The sequence below is a fragment of the Perna viridis genome, chromosome 13 (genome assembly GCF_037379345.1).
Source record: "Perna viridis isolate PV_CMFRI_1.1 ecotype Kerala chromosome 13, ASM3737934v1, whole genome shotgun sequence".
NCBI lineage: Eukaryota > Metazoa > Mollusca > Bivalvia > Mytilida > Mytilidae > Perna > Perna viridis.
Window position 1 is genome coordinate 2,216,141 of NC_142457.1, and position 20,828 is coordinate 2,236,968.

Below are 20,828 nucleotides of genomic sequence, written 5' to 3' on the forward strand. Positions count from 1 at the left end.
AGTAGTTCATTAGTGATACTAAAAAGCATTAGGGCCCAAGGTGAGCTAAAGAGTTAATAATGTTACAAAAAAGCACGAGGTTTTACTAAAGGGTACAGTTATGACATGCTGTCTTATTCTGTGTTTTAAGCTATTTTAAACACACAGTTTTGCAGGTGCTAAAATGAGATATCGAGTAAGATATAAGTATTTAACTCGTTTTCACTGCTGTTAAATACGTCTTACTTCTTCTTGTTAGATAAATATTCGCGTCGTCAAAGCTGTCTGTTTATATTTGATTATAAATTGCCTTAAAATTAATCTTTGAATCAAATAATACAGGTATTACAGGAACTTAGCAATATTGTTAAGAAATAATTACTTATTCGTTGATTAAAAAGCCTTATGGCATACGGACAGGCAATAAACAAGCCAATGATGTCAACACTATTTGTGCCTTGCTAATCGAAAAGTTGTAATCAGCCAAACAAAATGGTAACAAAAATAAGCACATCTTTAAAAAATATTTTATCGAACCAAATTAGCTCATGACAAACTATTCATTATACACAAATCCAAAATATTCACAGAATACGTCTTACAACACATTGTATTTTTCAAAAGAAACATTAGGTTTACATATGCAATATACATTTAGAACCGATTTGTTCAATGTGTCATAGTTTTCCTTTCCTCTTTCGTCTACACCGAACTTTTCATGGGCAACTCGGTGGGTGTTTCTAGAAAAGAATAGGGCGCTTATTCATCCGGTACATCTGTTCCATGCTCTCATAGTTTTATTATCGAGAGAAGAGACTGGGATTTAAGAAAAAGAGTAATTGTTCCAAATTGTGGTGAAAATATTTTACGCATACATCAATGATTTTAATTTTCCCAGCTACTTAACAAATCAAATAAATATAATGATTTCCGTTGCTCCTGAAATACAAATAAGCATTTTGTGCATGTGCAGAAAATAATTTCTGATCCGATATTAAATCCCCTCAGGATAAAAGTGGTTGGTGCCTTAACAAAACGCCACTGACACGCCACAGAGCGAACATGAAGTGACTTTTTGGGTTTCCTGAAAACAAGAAGGAAAATGAATGTTCCAGTGATGAAACTAACCTCTGGTACAGGTCAATTTGCAGCTGATGGTATTGAGAGTTTTTGTGGAAACTCAATACCCCAATTGACACCAAACTGTGACCACTAATCGGTCTATTTACTAATGGTCGCTGTATTCTAACGGTATTTCACGGCTGGATGTCAAAGTAGTTACTAAACTACAGATAATTACAACTCGTGGTAACTTATCAAAGATTTATGTAAGTCACGTGACATTGTCAATCAAAATTAAATTTCGTTCTCTTTAAATTTCAGAATGAAAATTTGGATACGAAATCTAACCAATACGGACTTCCCGCAAAGATGAAAGAAAAAGTTGCAACATTTTTAATTGGAGAAAAAAATGACTTGGACTAAAATGTAACTAGATTGAGAAAAGACGCTAAGTTGAATAATTGTGGGTTTTTAAGGAATTCTATGGATGTAATATGGCTTTATGGATTGTCTTACTGAATTTTATAGAATTGGCAATCGCTTCGAATTATATCACTGATATATGTAAAGGTATGGTAGTTACAAAATATTCTTAGCAATCTTTTTACTAAGAAAATCGTCTATTTATCATATTTATCATGGATGGTAGATCGGTATTAACAAAATTTGCTTTGAAAATATTTTCATTCTTTGTATTGCACATGGCAGAACCTCTCAATGATGGATTTGGCTTCCTATTTAGGTATGTTTGTTTTTGAGTAATTCTTGTATACAATTGATTCTTTTTTTGTATTTAGATCTTTCTACATATTTGATTTTAATGATGCTAATGACAGGTAACTCATTGATATACACGGACTAACAAGGGCCAACATACATGGTTTTATGAAATGAAATAATCAAGGCTTCATTCATTTTACAAAAAAGACGGCAATTATATATTTAAATATAACGTTTGTACTAATTTAACTTAAGAGAAAGCATAAAAATGTTCGAGTTTAGTTTCGTGAATTCATTCAAATGAACATATTCGCGGATTTTGAGTACTTTGGATTTGAAAAAAAAATATTGTTTTATAGTACAAAAAATCTTTGTAAATTGCAAAAAAAATATATTTTGAAATGCTTGTACCAAGTCCTGGACCATTGCCATGGTTTAGAACTTTTCGGTTTTTACCCTGATATTGCCATTTCCTTCTTGTCTAGAATTTATCAATTCGGTAATTTTTTCTATTACCCTTCATTGAAAAAGTATAATTGTCCGTAAACAGAACCAGAGAAAGATGGACCTATACATTTGACTTCATAACGGTTTTAAGTGATGCATGATAATATTTTTTAAAAAGTATGACAAAAAAAAGTTGAATGTAGTCGTAAGAGTTACACTTAGGTGAATTACAATGATATTTTGCTAACTGTTTTCCTATTAGAGACTGAATTGAATTTGATAGTTAAAAAATAGTCAATTAAAACAACAAAAAATATCAAGGATTGATGTAAAGATCTGGAGAAAGAGAAAATCATAGAAATCATTTTTGTGAAGAATATTTCATGAAATATTAACAAAAGATGTTTGCAGTAGTACGCCATTATTTCATTTTATCTTGGTAACAAGGCGACATTCGATTATATCAAAATTAATGATCATAACATATCAGAAGGTTTCTGCAGCCCAATAAAAATGCACAAGTAGTACTAGAAGTTAACAATAAACTAAGTGTCTCGGGGCGCCTTTTTAGTTCAAACTCAGCATAATATGACTTGGTAAAGCAATTTTGTTTGTTAATTTGTTTAATGTTGTTCAAGTCTTTTGCATTCGTTATTGTTCTGATATTTAAGATATTAGCCTTTAACATTTTAGAATGGTTCATTCAACCTATGCCAACATTTTGCAAACGACGTATTAAATGGTAGAGAATTGTGTTGGCATGTCTTGTATTAAGCAATACCTAATTAATTGGATTAAATATAAAAAAAAAGATTTCAAATTGAATTTCATCCAATAATTTGAAAGTTACAGTAAAACACATTTATTTATTTAAATCTGATTATACTATTCTCTCACTTTAAGAAAATTGGTGATTAAAATTAGTGAATTTTAATCAATGACTAGTAATGGCCAGTTTACAGTACGAAATTCGCGAACATTAAAAATATATAATATACAAAAAGAGTTCAGAATCAAGCTAATTTAAAAAAGCCAAATCCGGCACTGAGAAATTTTACCTGGGATAAATTGTTTCAAGAACTTGGATTTAAAATGATTTTGATATGAATTTTAGATGTGCATTATGTCTCTCTTAAGAAACAAAAGTCCAAAATAAGGAATTTAATTGTTATTAAAATCTTGAATGTGCAACTGATCCCGTACTGCACAGAACACATGTATGAGAATATGGATTAAATGTAGATGGTCATAAACAAAGTACCAGTACAAAGGAACACTATTCAACTTAAGAGTGTAATATAATTTGAGTCATCTAGATTGGGGAGTTTGCTAAGATGTTATTTTTTTATTATAATCAAGTAAGATATGGGTGCATTCCCCGTTAACTTTCAGTAACCAGAGAAAATGTTTGCTCTCTATATTTATGTATATATTTTACATTAAAGGTTGTACTTTGCGGCAAAAGCAATTGATTGCATATATATATTTATTTGTTTTACATAAAATAAAAAAAAAATCGGGAAGTACTTTTCATTGCAATAATGTTGCAATTTTCGACGAAAGATTTTACTGTAAACATTTGATATCTACATGTTATCAAGACAATTGTAAGTATCAAAACATCTATTGTATTTTGTATGTTGGCATTCCTTGAATATGTTAACATTCTTCGAAGACACCTTTTATAATGATTTCAGTTGAATTTTTTTTTAAAGCATACACGCGACAATAACAGTAACATTGTTCACTTAGGACAGGGCGACAAAAGACGTGAAACAATTTATTTTGTTCAGGTTCCTATATGGCTTCGGGATGATTGCCATATATAACAGATATCCGAATATCGTGAAAGAATGAAAATCGAGCTTCATAAAATGATCACATGAAATCAACTTGATTTTCAAATGACATTGGTTTCACAAACCATTCACATGTGAAATTAATGTGAAGAATCGGTTCACATGAGCTGACATGATTTTTGTTACAAAATGGTTATTAGATTCATTTTAAAAACTTTCTTATGTGCAATGAGTATATAGAAACACGGTTCGAGGTTTACACCATCATTTTGGATACGCTTGCATGACGTTTGAAGTAATATATTTGAGGGATAAGCCGTTGTTGGTTATCCAGTTGTGGACGCATTGGCATTATCCAACATATTTATTTTTACTATGAACGATGCATCACAGATTGGAGAATGATTATCATATAGATTGTATGCAATTTATCAATGATTTTTGTTCGTACACGGGGAAGAATTAATTTACAATATAACAGTCTGAATTTTAATTGCACAAACACAAACATAAATTACATTTTCTTTTCAGAACTTAGTGACTTAAACATGATTTTGCTTTAATTTTGGCACCTAATTAAGACGAAGCTAATATAAATATTTCAGATTCATGGTAATGGAGTAATTGATTTAGAAAGTTGTGCAATTATATTTAAATTACCTTAAAGAATCAAAAGTGGCACAAACGCCTTCTTTGAATCGCGCAAATGTAATGCTTCAAAATTGTTAATGTTTTGGAAACACAATTCAAATGTTTTCATATGTTTAGGACCACCCAGAAAACATACACAGGCAAATATTTTTCACGTGAAATTCATGTTAATCGAGCTTCACATGAAATTCGTGTGAAATTCACATGAAATTAACATGATTTTCATGTGAAATTCACATGAAATTAACATGATTTTCATGTGAAATTCACTAAACACGAATTTCATGTGAACATTTCGTGTGAATTTCACTTGAAGGCTCCCTTCACCCGAATTTCACGTGAACTCTGTCACTTAGTTTGCTCAATTCGTGTGAAATAATTTTGCTTGTGTATGAAAACATGTTTTTGACTAACGAATTAATTCATGCAAAATAAGTATGTAAAAATCATACGATAATTATGTATTTTAAATGGGATTTCATATATGGAAAAAGTATTTTTCGTTTGTTTTCAAATGCAAAAGAGCTTATTTTACCATACTTTGTTCACATGTTGTTAAACATATGACAAACAAAATTTTGTAATTTTACCTATGTAACTAATAATTAAAACATATTTGCCATGTTTAAATATATCATGATATGTACTATGTAGTGAATGATTCAAATTACAGCCACTAGCGTCCGTCTAAGCTGTATCAACCTACCTATAAATTATCATAAATGATATTGCCATGAAGTCCCAGGGATAAACTTCATAGGTGTTCTCTATAACAATTCGAAAGGATACGTATCTATTACACCACACCTAGCTCAAATAACAAATTAACTTCCCATTAAAGGTTAAAGCTGTGAAATTACATTGTTTTAAACATTGCTTACAAATGGCTCATAAAATTTACGAAACTAAATACCAGCTTTACTTGCCCTACAAAGATGGCGGAAGTCTGGACGCCGATAACGATATTGAAGATGAGACACTGATGTAAAACGGCCTATTGTCACGTTTCAAGCTAATAATGTCAGTTTTTCATTGAAGTTAAATTCGATGATCTTAACCCTTGGATATTTAGGATGACCCGGTATATATCTCATTACTCAGCGAAGAGTATTTCTGGTATTATCTGTGTTTAGTGTGAGGTTTTGGTTGATGGTCTTCTAATGATTAATTGTTACAACAGAATATTAGCTTTGCTGAGTGTATTTGATAACGTTAGATGAAGTACTAATAAGGGTATGTAGCGGTGTGGGATATGGCTGAATGCCCATTAACTGCCGTATTGCACGACAAAGGTATCAGGAATCTATATTTGGTAGAATACCTTCGCTTGTTTTAATGTTTGGTATAACGTCTTGTAAATTAAATGATGATTTTGTAAATGCTCATATGGATCATGATATATTCGTGTATACACTAACATTATTTTCATTTTAGGTGTTGTTCAAATAGTTTTTATTTTCTGTTTTCTAAATTTTCTTTTTCTATATCTTCAGGAATTTTTTGTTAGTAAGTTTATTAGTGTGCTCTGTTTTGGTTAGTTTTTAATATTTGTTTGTGTTTCTTGTCTTGTTTTCATTTATTAGTTTTATTTCTTTTTTGTTGTAACTGTAATGAAATGTCGAGGTATGCACATTTACACACAGTAAATTAACTTCAATCGTATTACTGACTGATTTGAATAATTTTTCATACTTTTTAAATTTAAAGGTTTATTTATTACATGAAAATGTAATTTCCTAAATACCTATTAACAGTCTTTAATTTTTTTTCTCCATAATTGATTGGATTCATAAATGAAAATGTAATAAATGGTCAAAACACTTACAATAAACATTAACTTAAGAACTATAATAATTGATGCTTTTAAGTTACAATTTTCTAATAACTATATTTGATAAACCTAAAATGTTTTAATCGCAAATTAAATAACTATTGGTGATTTAAACACCAGTTCGATGTAATGCTCTAATACATCACAGCCAATGAAAATAATATAGAGGTGTTATTTACAAAACACACAGGTGAAAATTTACTTTCTTGTGTTCAGATCAATGACCGAAAAGGTAACATTAAAGTGTGAAGACCGCAACGTGACAAATATAGTCTTTTAATACACGAAAACTGTTAAGTTCAATATTTGATGTAATTAAATCAACCGTAGTTATATATAATTTTGTGGTTCACTGAAAAATGATATGTTAAAGATTATCGTACTGTATATTATAAATATAAAATATAACGTGTTTTTTTTTTTTTTTGTTTTTTGTTTTTTGTTTTTTTTTTTGTTTGTTTGTTTGTTTTTTCTTTGATGGATTTCAATTTCAAGGTAGTATTTCAATTTTAATGATAGATTTCATTATAAAACGCAAGACTGGTGTAATGTATTATTATTGTTGTTGTCGTTGTTAAAAGAGTAATCAAGGGAACCAATATTCTAGACAGGGGAAACAGACGCACACACAACTAAGAACATGAAATAACAAAAATAACACTTACAAGGTAACAAAAGTAAATAAGCAAATAAGACTCCACTAAAGACATGTGAACATGGACCAGATGTACCGGTAGGTTAAGCGTCCTTTGCTTTTCTAGAAAGATCCGCCGAGTTCCTAATGAAATGTCAAGTCCGTGGTACATGAAATATGGAAGAAAATATATGACACGTTGAATAAATCCGTTCTCATAGTGCAGATGGATACACCGCAACGATCCACGATTCATGACGACGACAGTGAAAATAAACTTTCTGTTTCAATGATAGATTAATTAAGAAATATTTATTAACACAACAAATTACAATACTAAAAGACAAATAACCTGTCGTATTGTGTGTACCTTACATACTGACGTTTTATTAATTGTTTTAGGCAAAATATTACTATTGGATGGGCACCAGCATTTCTACAGTTTGTTAAATTTATATGTTAATTTGAAAACATGATTTCCAGTTATTATACAAAATGGTGTAAGGTAAATGGAATATTCTATCTGTGCAACACATTCGGACTATCCATGTTAAAGTAAAACTACATAACATTATATTTTATAATTTATAATACAACGTTGAGATCGTTTATTTTTATATTACGACACAGTGACAGCGCAGCATTAAGACTAGACCCCTTCTACCAGCCATTAAACTTTAAAATTGTCAGTTAAAACATATCATAAATTGGCTGGTTTAAAGATCAAAGTGACTGATTACTGAAACAACTTCGGTAAAATTGAAGAGCGATAGAGGTGAACCGTTTTTTTTTTTTTTTTTTTTTGGTTTTTTTTTTTGGTAAAGATATTATCAAAGAAAATTAAAACATTTTAATTACGAAGGGGCGTACACGTGAACCCTGTCGGACCCACTAATCAGAGTTTAACACCGAATTAAGTGAATTTTGATCATAAAAGAAATTCTTAAATATTGCAAACTGAATATTAAATTGAACTAAGTTGTATTGGATATGAGTCACATACAGTTCAAATTGGAAAATTATAGACCTTTAATCAAAATATATATCGTAAATGACTGCTTCAGTGCTTTAGCTGTTATAGGAAAACTTTTAAAAAAAAGTTTCTTTTTTTAATATAAATCACTTGAATGGTAAGGGCAGCTGCAAATATGTACAGATGCAAAGTGTGTATTGAAAGGAAAGGGCGATGTACATTGTTTATAACAATACAGATCACAATTACTTTATTTGGGTGCCGTCATTTGGTTTGCTTGTGAAACTATAAAACCGTTCTAAATCATGAGTATGATTTTCACAAACAATTCTGATCCGACTTTTTAAAATGTGTTACTATCTTTTCTTAATTTCACAACAATTTGTATCCTACATTTCTTCCACGTTATCTAATCCAAATGGTTGATCTACTATAATTCTACCATTAGAATACCTAAATATCCATCATATAAATATTACAAAACGGTGAAATACAAAACAAAACGTAAAATCGGCATACAGTGAATATTCAGTCTTCATTATTTGAAACAATATCATAAATTGTACTGTATACAACAAAGAGCATCAACAAAATGTATTTATTAATTATTGTTTTGCCTAATTTCATTAAAATTAGACCTATCAATTCTCCATTCTACTTTCTGTTCTGAAGACTTTTCTGATCAGCTAAATATATTTCATCTTTCATGATTTTGAAAACATTACTCAAAGGGACAAAACCCGTGGAGTCCTTATGGGACTGACTTTATAGCCGATCAGAAAAAAGAATACAGTTTGACTAGATCCTTTAATCTCAGTTTCCGCTATAAAGATGACGTATTATCTTTAAACAATCCTAATTTCGAGGATTTGATACATCGCATCTACCCCCAAAGAACTGGAGATAAAAGATACTACAGACACACACTGTTAAGTCAGCCTCATATCTTGACCTATACTTAGAAAAACTATTGACCAAACTTTACGACAAATATGATGACTTTTCATTCAGAATTGTCAACTTTCCTTTCATCTGTGGCAACATCCATTCAACACTTGCATATAGATTGTTCATATCACAACTCATACGCTATGCCAGAGCTTACCGAAACTACGCAGACGTTTTGTATCGCGCTAGATTTCTAACAAATAGGCTTCTGGAACAGGGTTATGTTGTTACAAGATTGAAGTCATCACTACATAAGTTTTATGGTCGTCATCATGAACTCTTGGATCGTTATGGTGTATCCATCTGCACCATGAAAACTGATTTAATCAATGGGTCATAGTTTTCCTTTCCTCGTTTGTCTACTCCGGACTTGAGTTTTTATGAGCAACTCGGCGGGTGCTTGTAGAAAAGCAGATGGATGACGCTTACCCTACCGGTGCACCTGGTCCATACTCCCAGTTTTAGTGGAGTTCGAGTTGCTCATTTGCTTTTGTTACTCTGTATGTAAAATTTTAGTTACTTTGTGTTTTTTTTGTTGTGTATGTCTGTTTTCCGTGTCTGGTCTTTGTCCCTGGATTACATTTTTTTTTATTACCGCTATAACCTTGGTTCCCATGATTACTCTTTTTAAACTGTTAAAAAATTAGTTTTGTTTTTTTATAGGACTTGATACAACGAATCTCTTAGAGAAAGCTTTTCCACGCTATGGACGACTACAAAAAGGTGTCAGTTATGTATACGATAAGGAGGCTCACGTGCATGCATATCAGTTCGATCGTATTGCCACCCACGTGACATTGACGTCAAAGGAGCTCTTTAATCAGTGTAGATTTTTTCCAAATGAATTTTCAGTATTTTTCATTATCAAACACAGTCGTACATATACTGGAAAAGAATGTTTACTTGTGATAGGAAACGACAATTCTAGTATAATTTCAATTCAATTCAACAGAAGATATATATTTTTTATATACAAAGACAATATTATCAAGTTCAAAAACCGTTATTTGCGCGACAACAAATGGCATACATTGGGATTCAGTCTGGGTGGAAATCACGTCACAATGACAACTGATTGTATAAATAGAAAACATAAACGGTTAAAAAGAGAATTTCCAGATTCAACAAAAGTTGCAAATACAAATATCACAATTGGGAGTTGTAGTACAAACGGTGTCTTTCAGGTTAGTATGTTTCTCTGTTTGTTTTTATTGCTATATATATATAAAAGGTCTGAAAAATTCCCAACGATGTTAGAACTGTCAAATTTGCGAAGCAAATTTTTGATCGTTCCCTCCGCGGGACTCGAACTCGTACCGCTGTGACATCTATGGCAACGCCTGCACTAAGTCCAGCGCCCTAGACCACTCGGCCAGCTAGGCTATATAAAAATATAGCTTTCGCTGGCCGGGTCATTCCTCCTCGTTGGATTAATCTAGGGCTGTAACTTAGTACACGATGTATGGTAGTACGGGACAGTTCATCTAATATTGATTTGTTGTGACATGCATCATTAATTTGATAAATTAAATTAAAATTTCTATCCTACATTAGACGATTATTATTATTATAAATATATGTATATTAAAGTTTGTGTAAGAATCAGACAGTGAAATATTAAATGAAATACTCATGATTTTGGCAGTTTTAATGAGTATGTGTACCACAAGAATCAAGGAATAAAGACAATATTATTTGGGGTAAATTCATATAATTTCTCTGAATTTCAATCACAGTTTACCTCATTTCGTACGAAGACTTGTACTTGTCGCGTCCGTCCGCCCGCCGGTCTGTCCCAAACAGTTTCCAAAGTTTATATAGTTATTGAGTATCATAGAACACAGATCAATGTCTAATTTGTTTATTTTGTCATATGTCCTTTCCTCGTTTGTCTACCCCTGACATTACCTGAGCAACTCGGCAGATATTTCTAGGAAAGCCTTACGGTACACCGTGTCCATGCTTCTAGTTTAGTGGAGTCCCAGATGCTCATTCGCTTTTGTTTCTTTGTACGTTTAATTTTAGCTATTTCATGTTCTTTATCGTGTGTCTGTATCCATGTCTTTATACCTGGATTGTATTCTTTTGATTTCGACTAAAATCTTGGTTTCCTTGATTACTAGTACTCGTTCAGTTACATTAAGTTGTTTTACTACCAAAAAACGTGGCAAGTTATCATTTAATGTCCATATTTTCCATCAGTTATAAATGTTTTTTTGTACGGTAAAGTTTCATATTTTGAGATCAGAATGATACATATTCAAGAGGAAATAAAACAAACTTTCTGGGCCGTCCTTCTTTGTATTATAGTACATGTACTTTCTGTGCCGTCCTTCTTTGTATTATAGTACATGGATAGAACTGATCCATAATGAGGCTGATGGCCCTAAAATATAATTAAAATAAGACCTATCAAGTGTTCCATTCAATCACTTTATATAGGGTATAACAACTCCCAAGTCCATTTTTGTTATGACTGCCTTTTCTGATCGGCCTATGAGATTTCATCTTTCATGATTTTGAAACCAAAAGGAAAACCCTGAGGATTCTGAAAAGTGTACAAATAAGAGATGTGGTATGATTGCCTCTAAGAAAGTGACGAGTCATCCACACAAATAACAATTTAACTTCTACAGGTCACAACAATGTCATCAATGATAGGCAAACTCCATGCCATAAAGCAAGCTGTAAAAGAACCCAGGTTATCTTCACAGAAATTAAAATGGGGTGTTATTAGATCAAACATGCAGTGATTGAATGGAACAAGTGATAAGTCTAATTTTTATTAGGTTGGAATTACTATACATGTAGGCTTTAAATATTAGTCATCATACATATTTTCAGGGATTATTACGCGGTATTGTTTTTGTTCCCGGTGCTGACGCCACGCGACGAGCCTGTCCTTCACGAATACCTCAACATACTCACACAAGCAATAAAATACCTATCTTTCCCGGTAAGTACATAATAAATGTATTTCGAATTTGCTTTTTTCCAAAGGGATGATGGTGCGCTGGAAAAACACACAACCATTATTTTATCTTAGAATGATCCCAGGTTCCTAGGAGCTTTTAAATGAGTTTGAAGCTTACCAAAGGTATCAATTTGATACCAAGCTTCCATAGCCTTCCACTGTTGTGTATACACGCGTATTATTAATGTATCGTCCACTGGTTTTTGATGTTACTTATCGTTAAGTTGGTGTTTCGCCCTTCAGTTGGGGAGTGGACAGTGGTTGCTTTTTCTTACGGGCGTATCTGGACATAGCGTTCCATTTCACATAAAGCTGTTTTTGCGCAGGAATAGTTTCGAGATTTTCCAGATATTGGAAGAAAGTACATGTATATTAAAATCATAATGCACATTGAAATCTAGTTCAGCGATTTAAAATGCAACGTTTTTTCGTTATGAAAAGTTTATGAAAAGCTTAAAAATAATCCTAGCTTCGACAAATATTCAGTAGGCTCTAATTAAAGCTCCCGCTGATTGTATAAAAACATTCTTTGAGTGCTGCCTTAAGTGATGAATTAAATTTTTGTTTGTTTGTTTGTTTGTTTGGGTTTTACGCCCGAGCAGTAATATTTCAGCTATATTCAGGTGATGAACATGAAGTGGATGATAAAATGAACATGAAATGATAATGAAATGAAAAATGGGATGGGACACAAGGATAATGGGGGCGACAAATCTTGGTTGCCACTGGAAATAGGGGGAGGTGGGTAGGGTTGGGCAATTTAACCTCCTGTGGCGGAGACCTATGGTTCCAACTCCGGGAGAACACCACAGTAGGGTTCTTTAACGTGCGAGAAACGTGGCATCTTTCCCAACACGGTGCACCACTACGGTTTGCCTTATTATAGCCTGACAACTCCAGCATGTAACACACCAGAGGTACCCCATTCCACCACCTGGGGCACACAACCCAATTGTTCTGTGGGCAGAGCGCCCTAGCCCCCGGCTAGGATTCTGAGCACTATTTAGTCGTCGCCTTTTACGACAAGCTTAGCGCTGCTGCAGGCCTATTCTTTTAACACCCGGACCTGCACGGGGCATTTAAATTTTTGATAGTGGAGATACAATTATATGTTGTGATAATGATTTGCTTTTTTGTTTGTTTGCTTTTGTTTTGCCTGTTATAATTTGTTTTAAATCAACATTATAGCCACTATTTAATTGTTTAGATACCTATGGCTCGGATTCTGCAGGTCCGCAGTGGGAAGACTGTACTTGGATGGATGTGGGTAATATTGCTTATGATCTGTATGCTAAATCTCTGAAGGTCTGTGTGAACGGTATCTGGAAGCATGTGACTGTTGGGGTCAAAGGTTAGTTTGGGTAACATTCATTTGCCTCAAGTTCTGTTTCAATGTGATATATATCCTGGTACTCTTGTGTCAATACGTAGTTAACTATGTAGACTCGATAATACTGAATTTGCCTGGATGTTTTTCGTTAGAAGAGGGTTTCATTCAAAATGGCAGATGAATAACATTGTATAAGCGGTACATATGGTGATAAAGTCGGAGGAAAATGGTGTTAAAAGTAAACTGTATAATTTTCAATAACGTTTTGTAATTTTTATTTTATTTTTTATTTTATTTATTTTGTTTTTGTTTTGTTTTGTTTGTTTAACGGGTATCGTCCAGCCAATTCCGATTGGTTGCTTCTTCGGGTGCGAAGCACCAATGAAAATCGATTTAACATAAAATGTCTGTGGAAAGGTAAACAAAAATACGAGGTAATGGACGATCCGATATAGTAACTGAAAGTTATATGATGTCACAAATAATGCAGGATGGGCAAACATGATAACTGTAGATTCTATTTAGAGTCTTTACTGAAAAAATAAAGGCGTTATGTGTAGCTATTTTGTAGGCTATATCGAAGAGTTTCTATTACGAGTGACTTGATTGGATTTTGGATCCGGGTTAAATTTAAGTAACTCACTAGACGGCGCTGAACGATACCCGCTAAATGTGAATGAGTGATATCAGGGGAGCGAGGGTGGACTCAAAACCCTGACTTGGGAGAATATCTTTTTTGCACGCTTATACAAAAATGCATATATTTTAAGTACTTAAAAACTAAGATTACATTTAGATTACATTTTAGCTGTTGCGGTATGATAAGTTAAATTTGCTAACTACCAGTACTCCTACTGCTAACGTCGGTTGTATATTAACTATATTTTAAGTTTTGAACACGTTCCTATTTTTCTTTAAGCTGAAAGTCGTCGAAAATTAGACTATCTAGAACTATATCAGGAGATACGTACTCCTGGACCCGGGATCGACGTTCACGTTTTTAGCATTGACGGTGAAGGAAAGTTTGCTGTATTCGCTAATACCAGGAAGAAAAGGGATGATGTTTCGGGGCTATATAAATGGCAGAACAAAAAGTTCAAGTTATACCAGAAATTAAGAACATTTGGAGCACAGAGTTGGACAAGCTTCAAAATAAAAGATTTGGTAGGTTTTTAAAAAGCATACGGGGTTTAATATCGGGTATACGACGTAGGTTTAGGTAGGCGATGTATTGTTGCAATATGTATGGTTTTTACTATCACTTACAATGCATAACAAAAAAAAGTATAAATGATTCACAAAATGTATTTCGGTATCAGTTATGAAACATCAACCACTTAAGCTGTATATTGGATTATTTTAGAGGGCTGTTATATACCATCCCGTTAGATTTTAATTGAAAAAGGAACAGAAAGGTGAAATGTCAAAACTGCATCATCGTTTACACAACCTTTATGAAGAAACATTATGTTCAGCCTACATGTATATAACACACACACACATTTGCACAATTGAAATAAACATTTACTAACAAAGGAGGGTTCAAACTTTTCCTTGGATTCGCCATTGTGTATTAATATAATTATTACAGAAGGCAAAATCATATGTGGAAAGAGGTTATGGTCCATTAAATTTAAACTGCATGAACTTCAGAGATATGTCAATTAATAACTGTTCATTGTATTCAGTGATTTAAGTACAGTTCAGTGTATGAATCTGGCAATAGATAACACATCAATATTTCACAATTTAGTTATTTTTGCCTAAAATATACACCTAGAAAACAACCGAAAAGATATTTTAATTGAACTTCAAGCACTTGTGACGTAGATATTTTTGACTGCTTATCTATATGGAAAAGTTTCGGGAAAATGTTTGCGCCTTTGTTTCATAATGCATTTCAAGTAGACTTGACAAATCAATATCTTAAAATGGTAAACTTTACGGATATTTTAATTGCTATTCTCGGGGATAATGAGGTAAAAATAATGCAATAAAATCTCTGTGTTTCTTCTCTTTATGTGCATCACCTTGTACACATTTTGACTGATTCTTAAACAGTGAAGTACTTAAAAATGGTTAAAACCAAATCATATTTCTCAGAACGCCCTTTATTGTGATACACAGTTGTTTTTATCACGGATTTTACACACGTTATTGCAATACACAAACACGTTAACATATGTAAACAACGTTTATTCCATTTTCAGTTTTTCCTTGCAGTGGCTAACTATGGAGTAAATGGCCAAAAGGAATGTAATTCAACGATCTATATTTGGAACAGAATGAAAAAGAGATTTAAAGTATATCAATCCATTCCAACATGGACCGCCCGTGACTTTGAATATTTCTCTATTAACGGGGAACATTTTTTAGCAGTGGCAAATCATGCAAAAGGTATCAGGTACATTTTTATACGATACTGAAAATATTATAATTTCAATTTAACACACTAGACTACGGAAATCATGAGGATCATTTTGTTGCACTATCAGTCCGGTATCAAACTTCGCATAACCATGAGGACAAGTTTCATGAAGTACGCGTAAGATTTATTTCTCGCACAATAAAGTTTCGCCTTGAAACAAGGTCCGCGACATAATATCAGTCCAAATATTTCTTATCATTCATTGGCTGAATGGTTTTGAGGAAAACAGTAAGTTCATTAACCCAACTGGGCAAGGTACCCACTATTACAAGGCGCGGATTCATCGGGGGCGGTCCCGACGTACACCTCTTCTAAAATTGAAAGAAATATGATTTTTTTTAGCATGAAATCGAGTTTTTCCCCATTTTATCCCATTTTTTTCGAGCTTTGCTCCGCTCGGTGACTTTTTTCTTTAACACGCCCCCTCTAACCTGGATCCTAACATCCTGGATCCACCTCTGATTACCAAAAGTGGTATTATTTACCGAGGGGTTATAAATTAAAAAAGTCTGCGTACTATGTATTCTTTTCGAGAGAAGCAAATCCCACAGCTGCCGTCATGAAGCACACAATAAATATATTGGAACCATGGCAGGATCTTGATTAGCCAATGAAAAAATGAAAATATAAGTACAGTTGCCATTGTCTTTATTAAAAAATGATGACTGGGTAAACAGAACACGACCTTATGGTGCAATAACTTGATTTACAATGGAAAATAAATACTGAACTTTGACACGACAGCCGCTAGGATGCACGTGAACTATTGTGAAAACGTCATGTAATAAAAATTCATATTTAAATTTAATTCCAATTGTTTTATAGCACGTATTGTGATTAAAAAAGAACTTTTTCCTTATGTATATTACGCCTTTCTCGTTCTTTCCTTGTTATGCATTTTTAACAGAAATGTTATTCAGAAACTTTTTTTATTTTTTTCCAAGGTACAAGTCAAGACGTAGATTCTGTGCTTTATAAATGGAATTATAAAACGGACTACTTTGACGAATATCAATCAATACTCACTACTGGAGCTTATGATTGGACCTCTTTCACTGTGGAAGGATATCACTTTTTAGCTCTAGCCCAGGCGTTTAATGGAATTACTACGCTGTTTGAGTCAAGAATATACATTTTTCAGGATAATGAGTTCCGTTTGTTTCAGACTATGGAGGTAAGTTGTGATCGTTTAAAACATTAGGAATGGCTGTAACAGTCTAATCGAAAGCAGTAAATGTACAAAAAAAAGTTGTAAGTTGATTCTAGCAATACAAAATTTTGCACTCATTGTGCCAAAAGAAACTGAAATATATTCGAAACTATTTGTGAAATTGTTTTATCTTGGTACACTTGGAAGCAACGTGAAACTCCTTACTTTTACTTGTAGCTGTAAAGCATTAGTCAAAACAAATACAACCCCAAAGACTTTGTTTCGGTCAAGTCTTAAACAAATATTGATTTTTTTTTCAGTCATAGAATTTTTTAATAACAAACCAAATATAAACTTTTTAAACAGAAAAAAAATATCCTGTTTCACAGGCATGAAATATCATAGTGAAAATATAATTACCAATTGAATAGTTCATGTTTCCCGGATATATTTGTAGACCAATGGGGCAACAGATTGGGAGTTCTTTACCATCGATGACTCAGCTTTTTTGGTGGTTGCAAATGCCTACAATTATGGACCTCAGAACTTTAAAAATAAAAACACTTACCTCACAAACTCAACATTATACAGACTCAATATAGAAAGGAGAGTGATAGAGAGGTTTCAACAGTTTCCAACATTCAGGTAAGGATAGTTCAGATATAGAGAATATCTCTTCTTGTAATATTGCTGCTAGAATGTTACAAGATTATACTTACTTGCAATATTGCGGGTGCATACCGCTGGCGGAGCAGGTTATATTTAGGTTTCTGGAGGACTCGGTGTCACTCCCGTTTTTTTTTTTTGTTTTTTTTTTTTTTTTTGTTTTTTTGTTTTTTTTTGTTTTTTTTTTTTTGTTTTTGTTTTTGTTTTTTTTTTGCGGGAACTCATAATTGCCAGTGCTTTAATTTTGTGTGACGTCTAATTAACCTTTTCTTTATGTGTAATCATTTTTATTCGGTTCACTATATTGTGTATGTGGATCGTCTGTTTCATGCATCATGCAGGCCATGTTTTTGGATTTTGACGTATTTGAATCATCCCACTGCTGATGCTTTGGATATTTTGCCAATAGTTCTTTATTCAAAATTAGGTGGTCCATGTAAGCCTGCTTCCTCCTTATTCTCGACAATTTCTGTTATTTATAGAAAAGCAATCACTGGAAATGACTGGCAAAGGTCCCCTCGTAGGCCAGTCAGTGGGTTCCTTTCGAAATTTCTGGATCCGCAATTGATTCGGGGGTAATTCGTCCATTTTTATAAGGCGAAAGACTTGGGGTTGATATGAATATGCAGTACTAGAATTCATTGTAAGAAACGATAAAGGTCAATTGGTCAGCAACACAAAGTCCATGGAAATTCAACATATTAATCAAATGTTTTCTCTCTAACTGTTAGTTTAATAGGAATTTATCATTAGAATAATGTACTCATGAGTATGTACTTGGTTTTCTGCATTTCAATCAAAAATCTTTGCATAAAAACAAATATAAAAGCATTTTTTTCCCGAAAACCATTGAACTACGCACAGAATAACTTCAAAACAGCTGTTATAACCATCTCCAATTATTTCACTTCAGTGCTGTTGACTGGGAGTTCTTTACAATTGACGATAACGCTTACCTTGTTGTGTCCAATGCCCAAAATGGCGGGAACGCCGAAGAACAGCTAACGACCATATACCGATGGCAAGGAATGGACCAGTTTGTTCCGGTACATAAAATGGCCACACTACCAAATACTGACTGGGAAGTTTTTAGAGAGGGGTCTAATGTTTACTTTATATATTCAAATGCTAAAGGAAGAACATCTCAGGTTTTAAAGGCAAAGTTTGTTTAGACTGATACTCTATTACAGTTACGAACTCTTACGTGGACTAATATTAGATACAAGAATGATAAAGTGGACACTAATGATACGATTCATCTGCATATATATATATATTTGTCTGCGGCTTTATTAATAGAACTGGCGAATCAACCAGAACTTGAATGTAGAATAAATTACGTTCACTTTCGTTTTGTTGCACTCGGTTAGAGTTAAATGGTCCTGGCATTCGGCGGTCGACTCGGGCCATGTGGTCCGGACATTCGGCGTTCGACTAGGGTCACATGGTCCGAGTATTCGGCCACCTGATGAATTTTGATGCATGTCGTGTATATACTGTATAAAAGTTATATTATTTATTATTTTGTACCATTTTTTGATGATTTACATGAACATGTTAATTAAAATTATCTACTGTTTGTCAGGTTTATATTTTTGTTTCCTTCTTTCTTATTTAATCATATTTTAAGGGTTCAATTTAATGGTAATGAAATGAAATTAATGAAGAAGTCATTATAACTGTTTTCGTCTAAATGAATGTTACCAAAATTTACGACCTTTCCACCACGGAATGTCGGATTTAGAATATATTGAACTAGTAATATCATCTTTTGGGTAAACCAGTATTATTCCATGCCTTCTAGAGAGGACTAATACTCATCATTACTGTACTTTCGACATCTTCATTTTTTGGCTAAAAGAGATCGAAGACTGAAGTCCTCAACGTCGCTAATCGTCAAAAAGTATCTGCCACTGATTTTGCCTTACTTTCAACATCCAAAATGGCACTAATGTGATATGCTCTAAAATCGGATAACTTCCTCTAGAATCTTGGTTCCCTTGATATGATTGAGTACTCTTTCGTAACCTTAATGACCCGAATGTTCTGGTCGGCAGTCCAATGGGAACAAATTGTGCTCCTCTACTTGCTGACCTATTCCTTCACTATTATGAGGCTGACTATAGCTGATCCGATCCGAAAGAAAGAATATCGTTTAGCAAGATCTTTTAATCTCAGTTTTCGATATATAGATGACGTATTATCTTTAAACAATTCTAATTTCGGGGATTTGATACATTGCATCTATCACAAAGAAATTACGATAAAGGATAATACAGACACTGTTAGGTAAGCCTCATATCTTGACCTACAAATAGAAATCGAAGGTAAAAGAAGACTATTGACCAAACTTTACGACAAACGTGATGACTTTTCATTCAGAATTGTCAACTTTCCTTTCATCTGCCCCTGCGTATTGAGTGTTCATATCACAACTCTTACGTTATGCCAGAGCTTGCCGAAACTACGCAGACTTTTTGTATCGCGCTAGACTTCTAACAAATAGGCTTCTGGAACAGGGTTTTGTTGCTACAAGATTGAAGTCATCACTACAAAAGTTTTATGGTCGTCATCATGAACTCATGGATCGCTACGGTGTATCCATCTGCGCCATGAAAACAGATTTGTTAAAAGTGTCATAGTTTTCCTTTCCTCTTTCGTCTACCCCGGACTTGACTTTTAATGAACAACTCGGCGGGTGTTTCTAGAAAAGCAGAGGACGTTTACCCTAACGGTGCACCTGGCCCATACCCAAGTTTCGAGTGGCTCATTTCCTTTTGTTACTTTGTATGTATGATTTTAGTTACTTTATGTTCTTTGTTGTGTATGTCTGTTTTCTATGTCTGGTCTTTGTCCCTGTATTACATTCTTTTGATTACCGCTATAACCTTTGTTCCCTTGATTACTCTTTAATCAAAACAACTGGTTACCCGCGACCAAACTAAACAACTGGCAATGGCTTTTCGGGGTACTGATAATGTATATGGCCTATATAGTCAATTCTAACGAGCTCCTGTGTTGGAATCGGAAACTAGGTAATATTACATAAATTCAATGCTAGCCGATTGTTTCATCTCTAAATGTAAACTTCCTGATCTCATCCAAACAAAAAACATACATAGACATGTGTATATGTTTTAAAGAGGTACATTTGAGCGATTTTTGGACACCTTATTGACCAGGGAACCAGTTTGGAACCAGATTAAACAACTGGCAATGAATATTCATGGCTATCG

The 20,828-nt window shown here is 33.3% G+C and overlaps 1 protein-coding gene across 1 annotated transcript in view; it reads left to right on the plus strand.

The window, feature by feature from the left end:
- Window positions 1-19,182, plus strand: part of LOC148599207 (thrombospondin-type laminin G domain and EAR repeat-containing protein-like) — a 33,839-nt gene extending 14,657 nt beyond the window's left edge. The window contains exons 2-10 of the mRNA XM_088559115.1: window positions 1,363-1,611; window positions 9,708-10,228; window positions 11,889-12,000; window positions 13,226-13,369; window positions 14,268-14,512; window positions 15,559-15,745; window positions 16,721-16,950; window positions 17,384-17,571; window positions 18,506-19,182. Coding sequence (XP_088415241.1) covers window positions 1,536-1,611; window positions 9,708-10,228; window positions 11,889-12,000; window positions 13,226-13,369; window positions 14,268-14,512; window positions 15,559-15,745; window positions 16,721-16,950; window positions 17,384-17,571; window positions 18,506-18,764 — 1,962 coding nt within the window. The 5' untranslated portion in view covers window positions 1,363-1,535 and the 3' untranslated portion in view covers window positions 18,765-19,182. The remainder of the gene's footprint in view (window positions 1-1,362; window positions 1,612-9,707; window positions 10,229-11,888; window positions 12,001-13,225; window positions 13,370-14,267; window positions 14,513-15,558; window positions 15,746-16,720; window positions 16,951-17,383; window positions 17,572-18,505) is intronic.
- The last annotated feature ends 1,646 nt before the right edge of the window (window positions 19,183-20,828 follow it).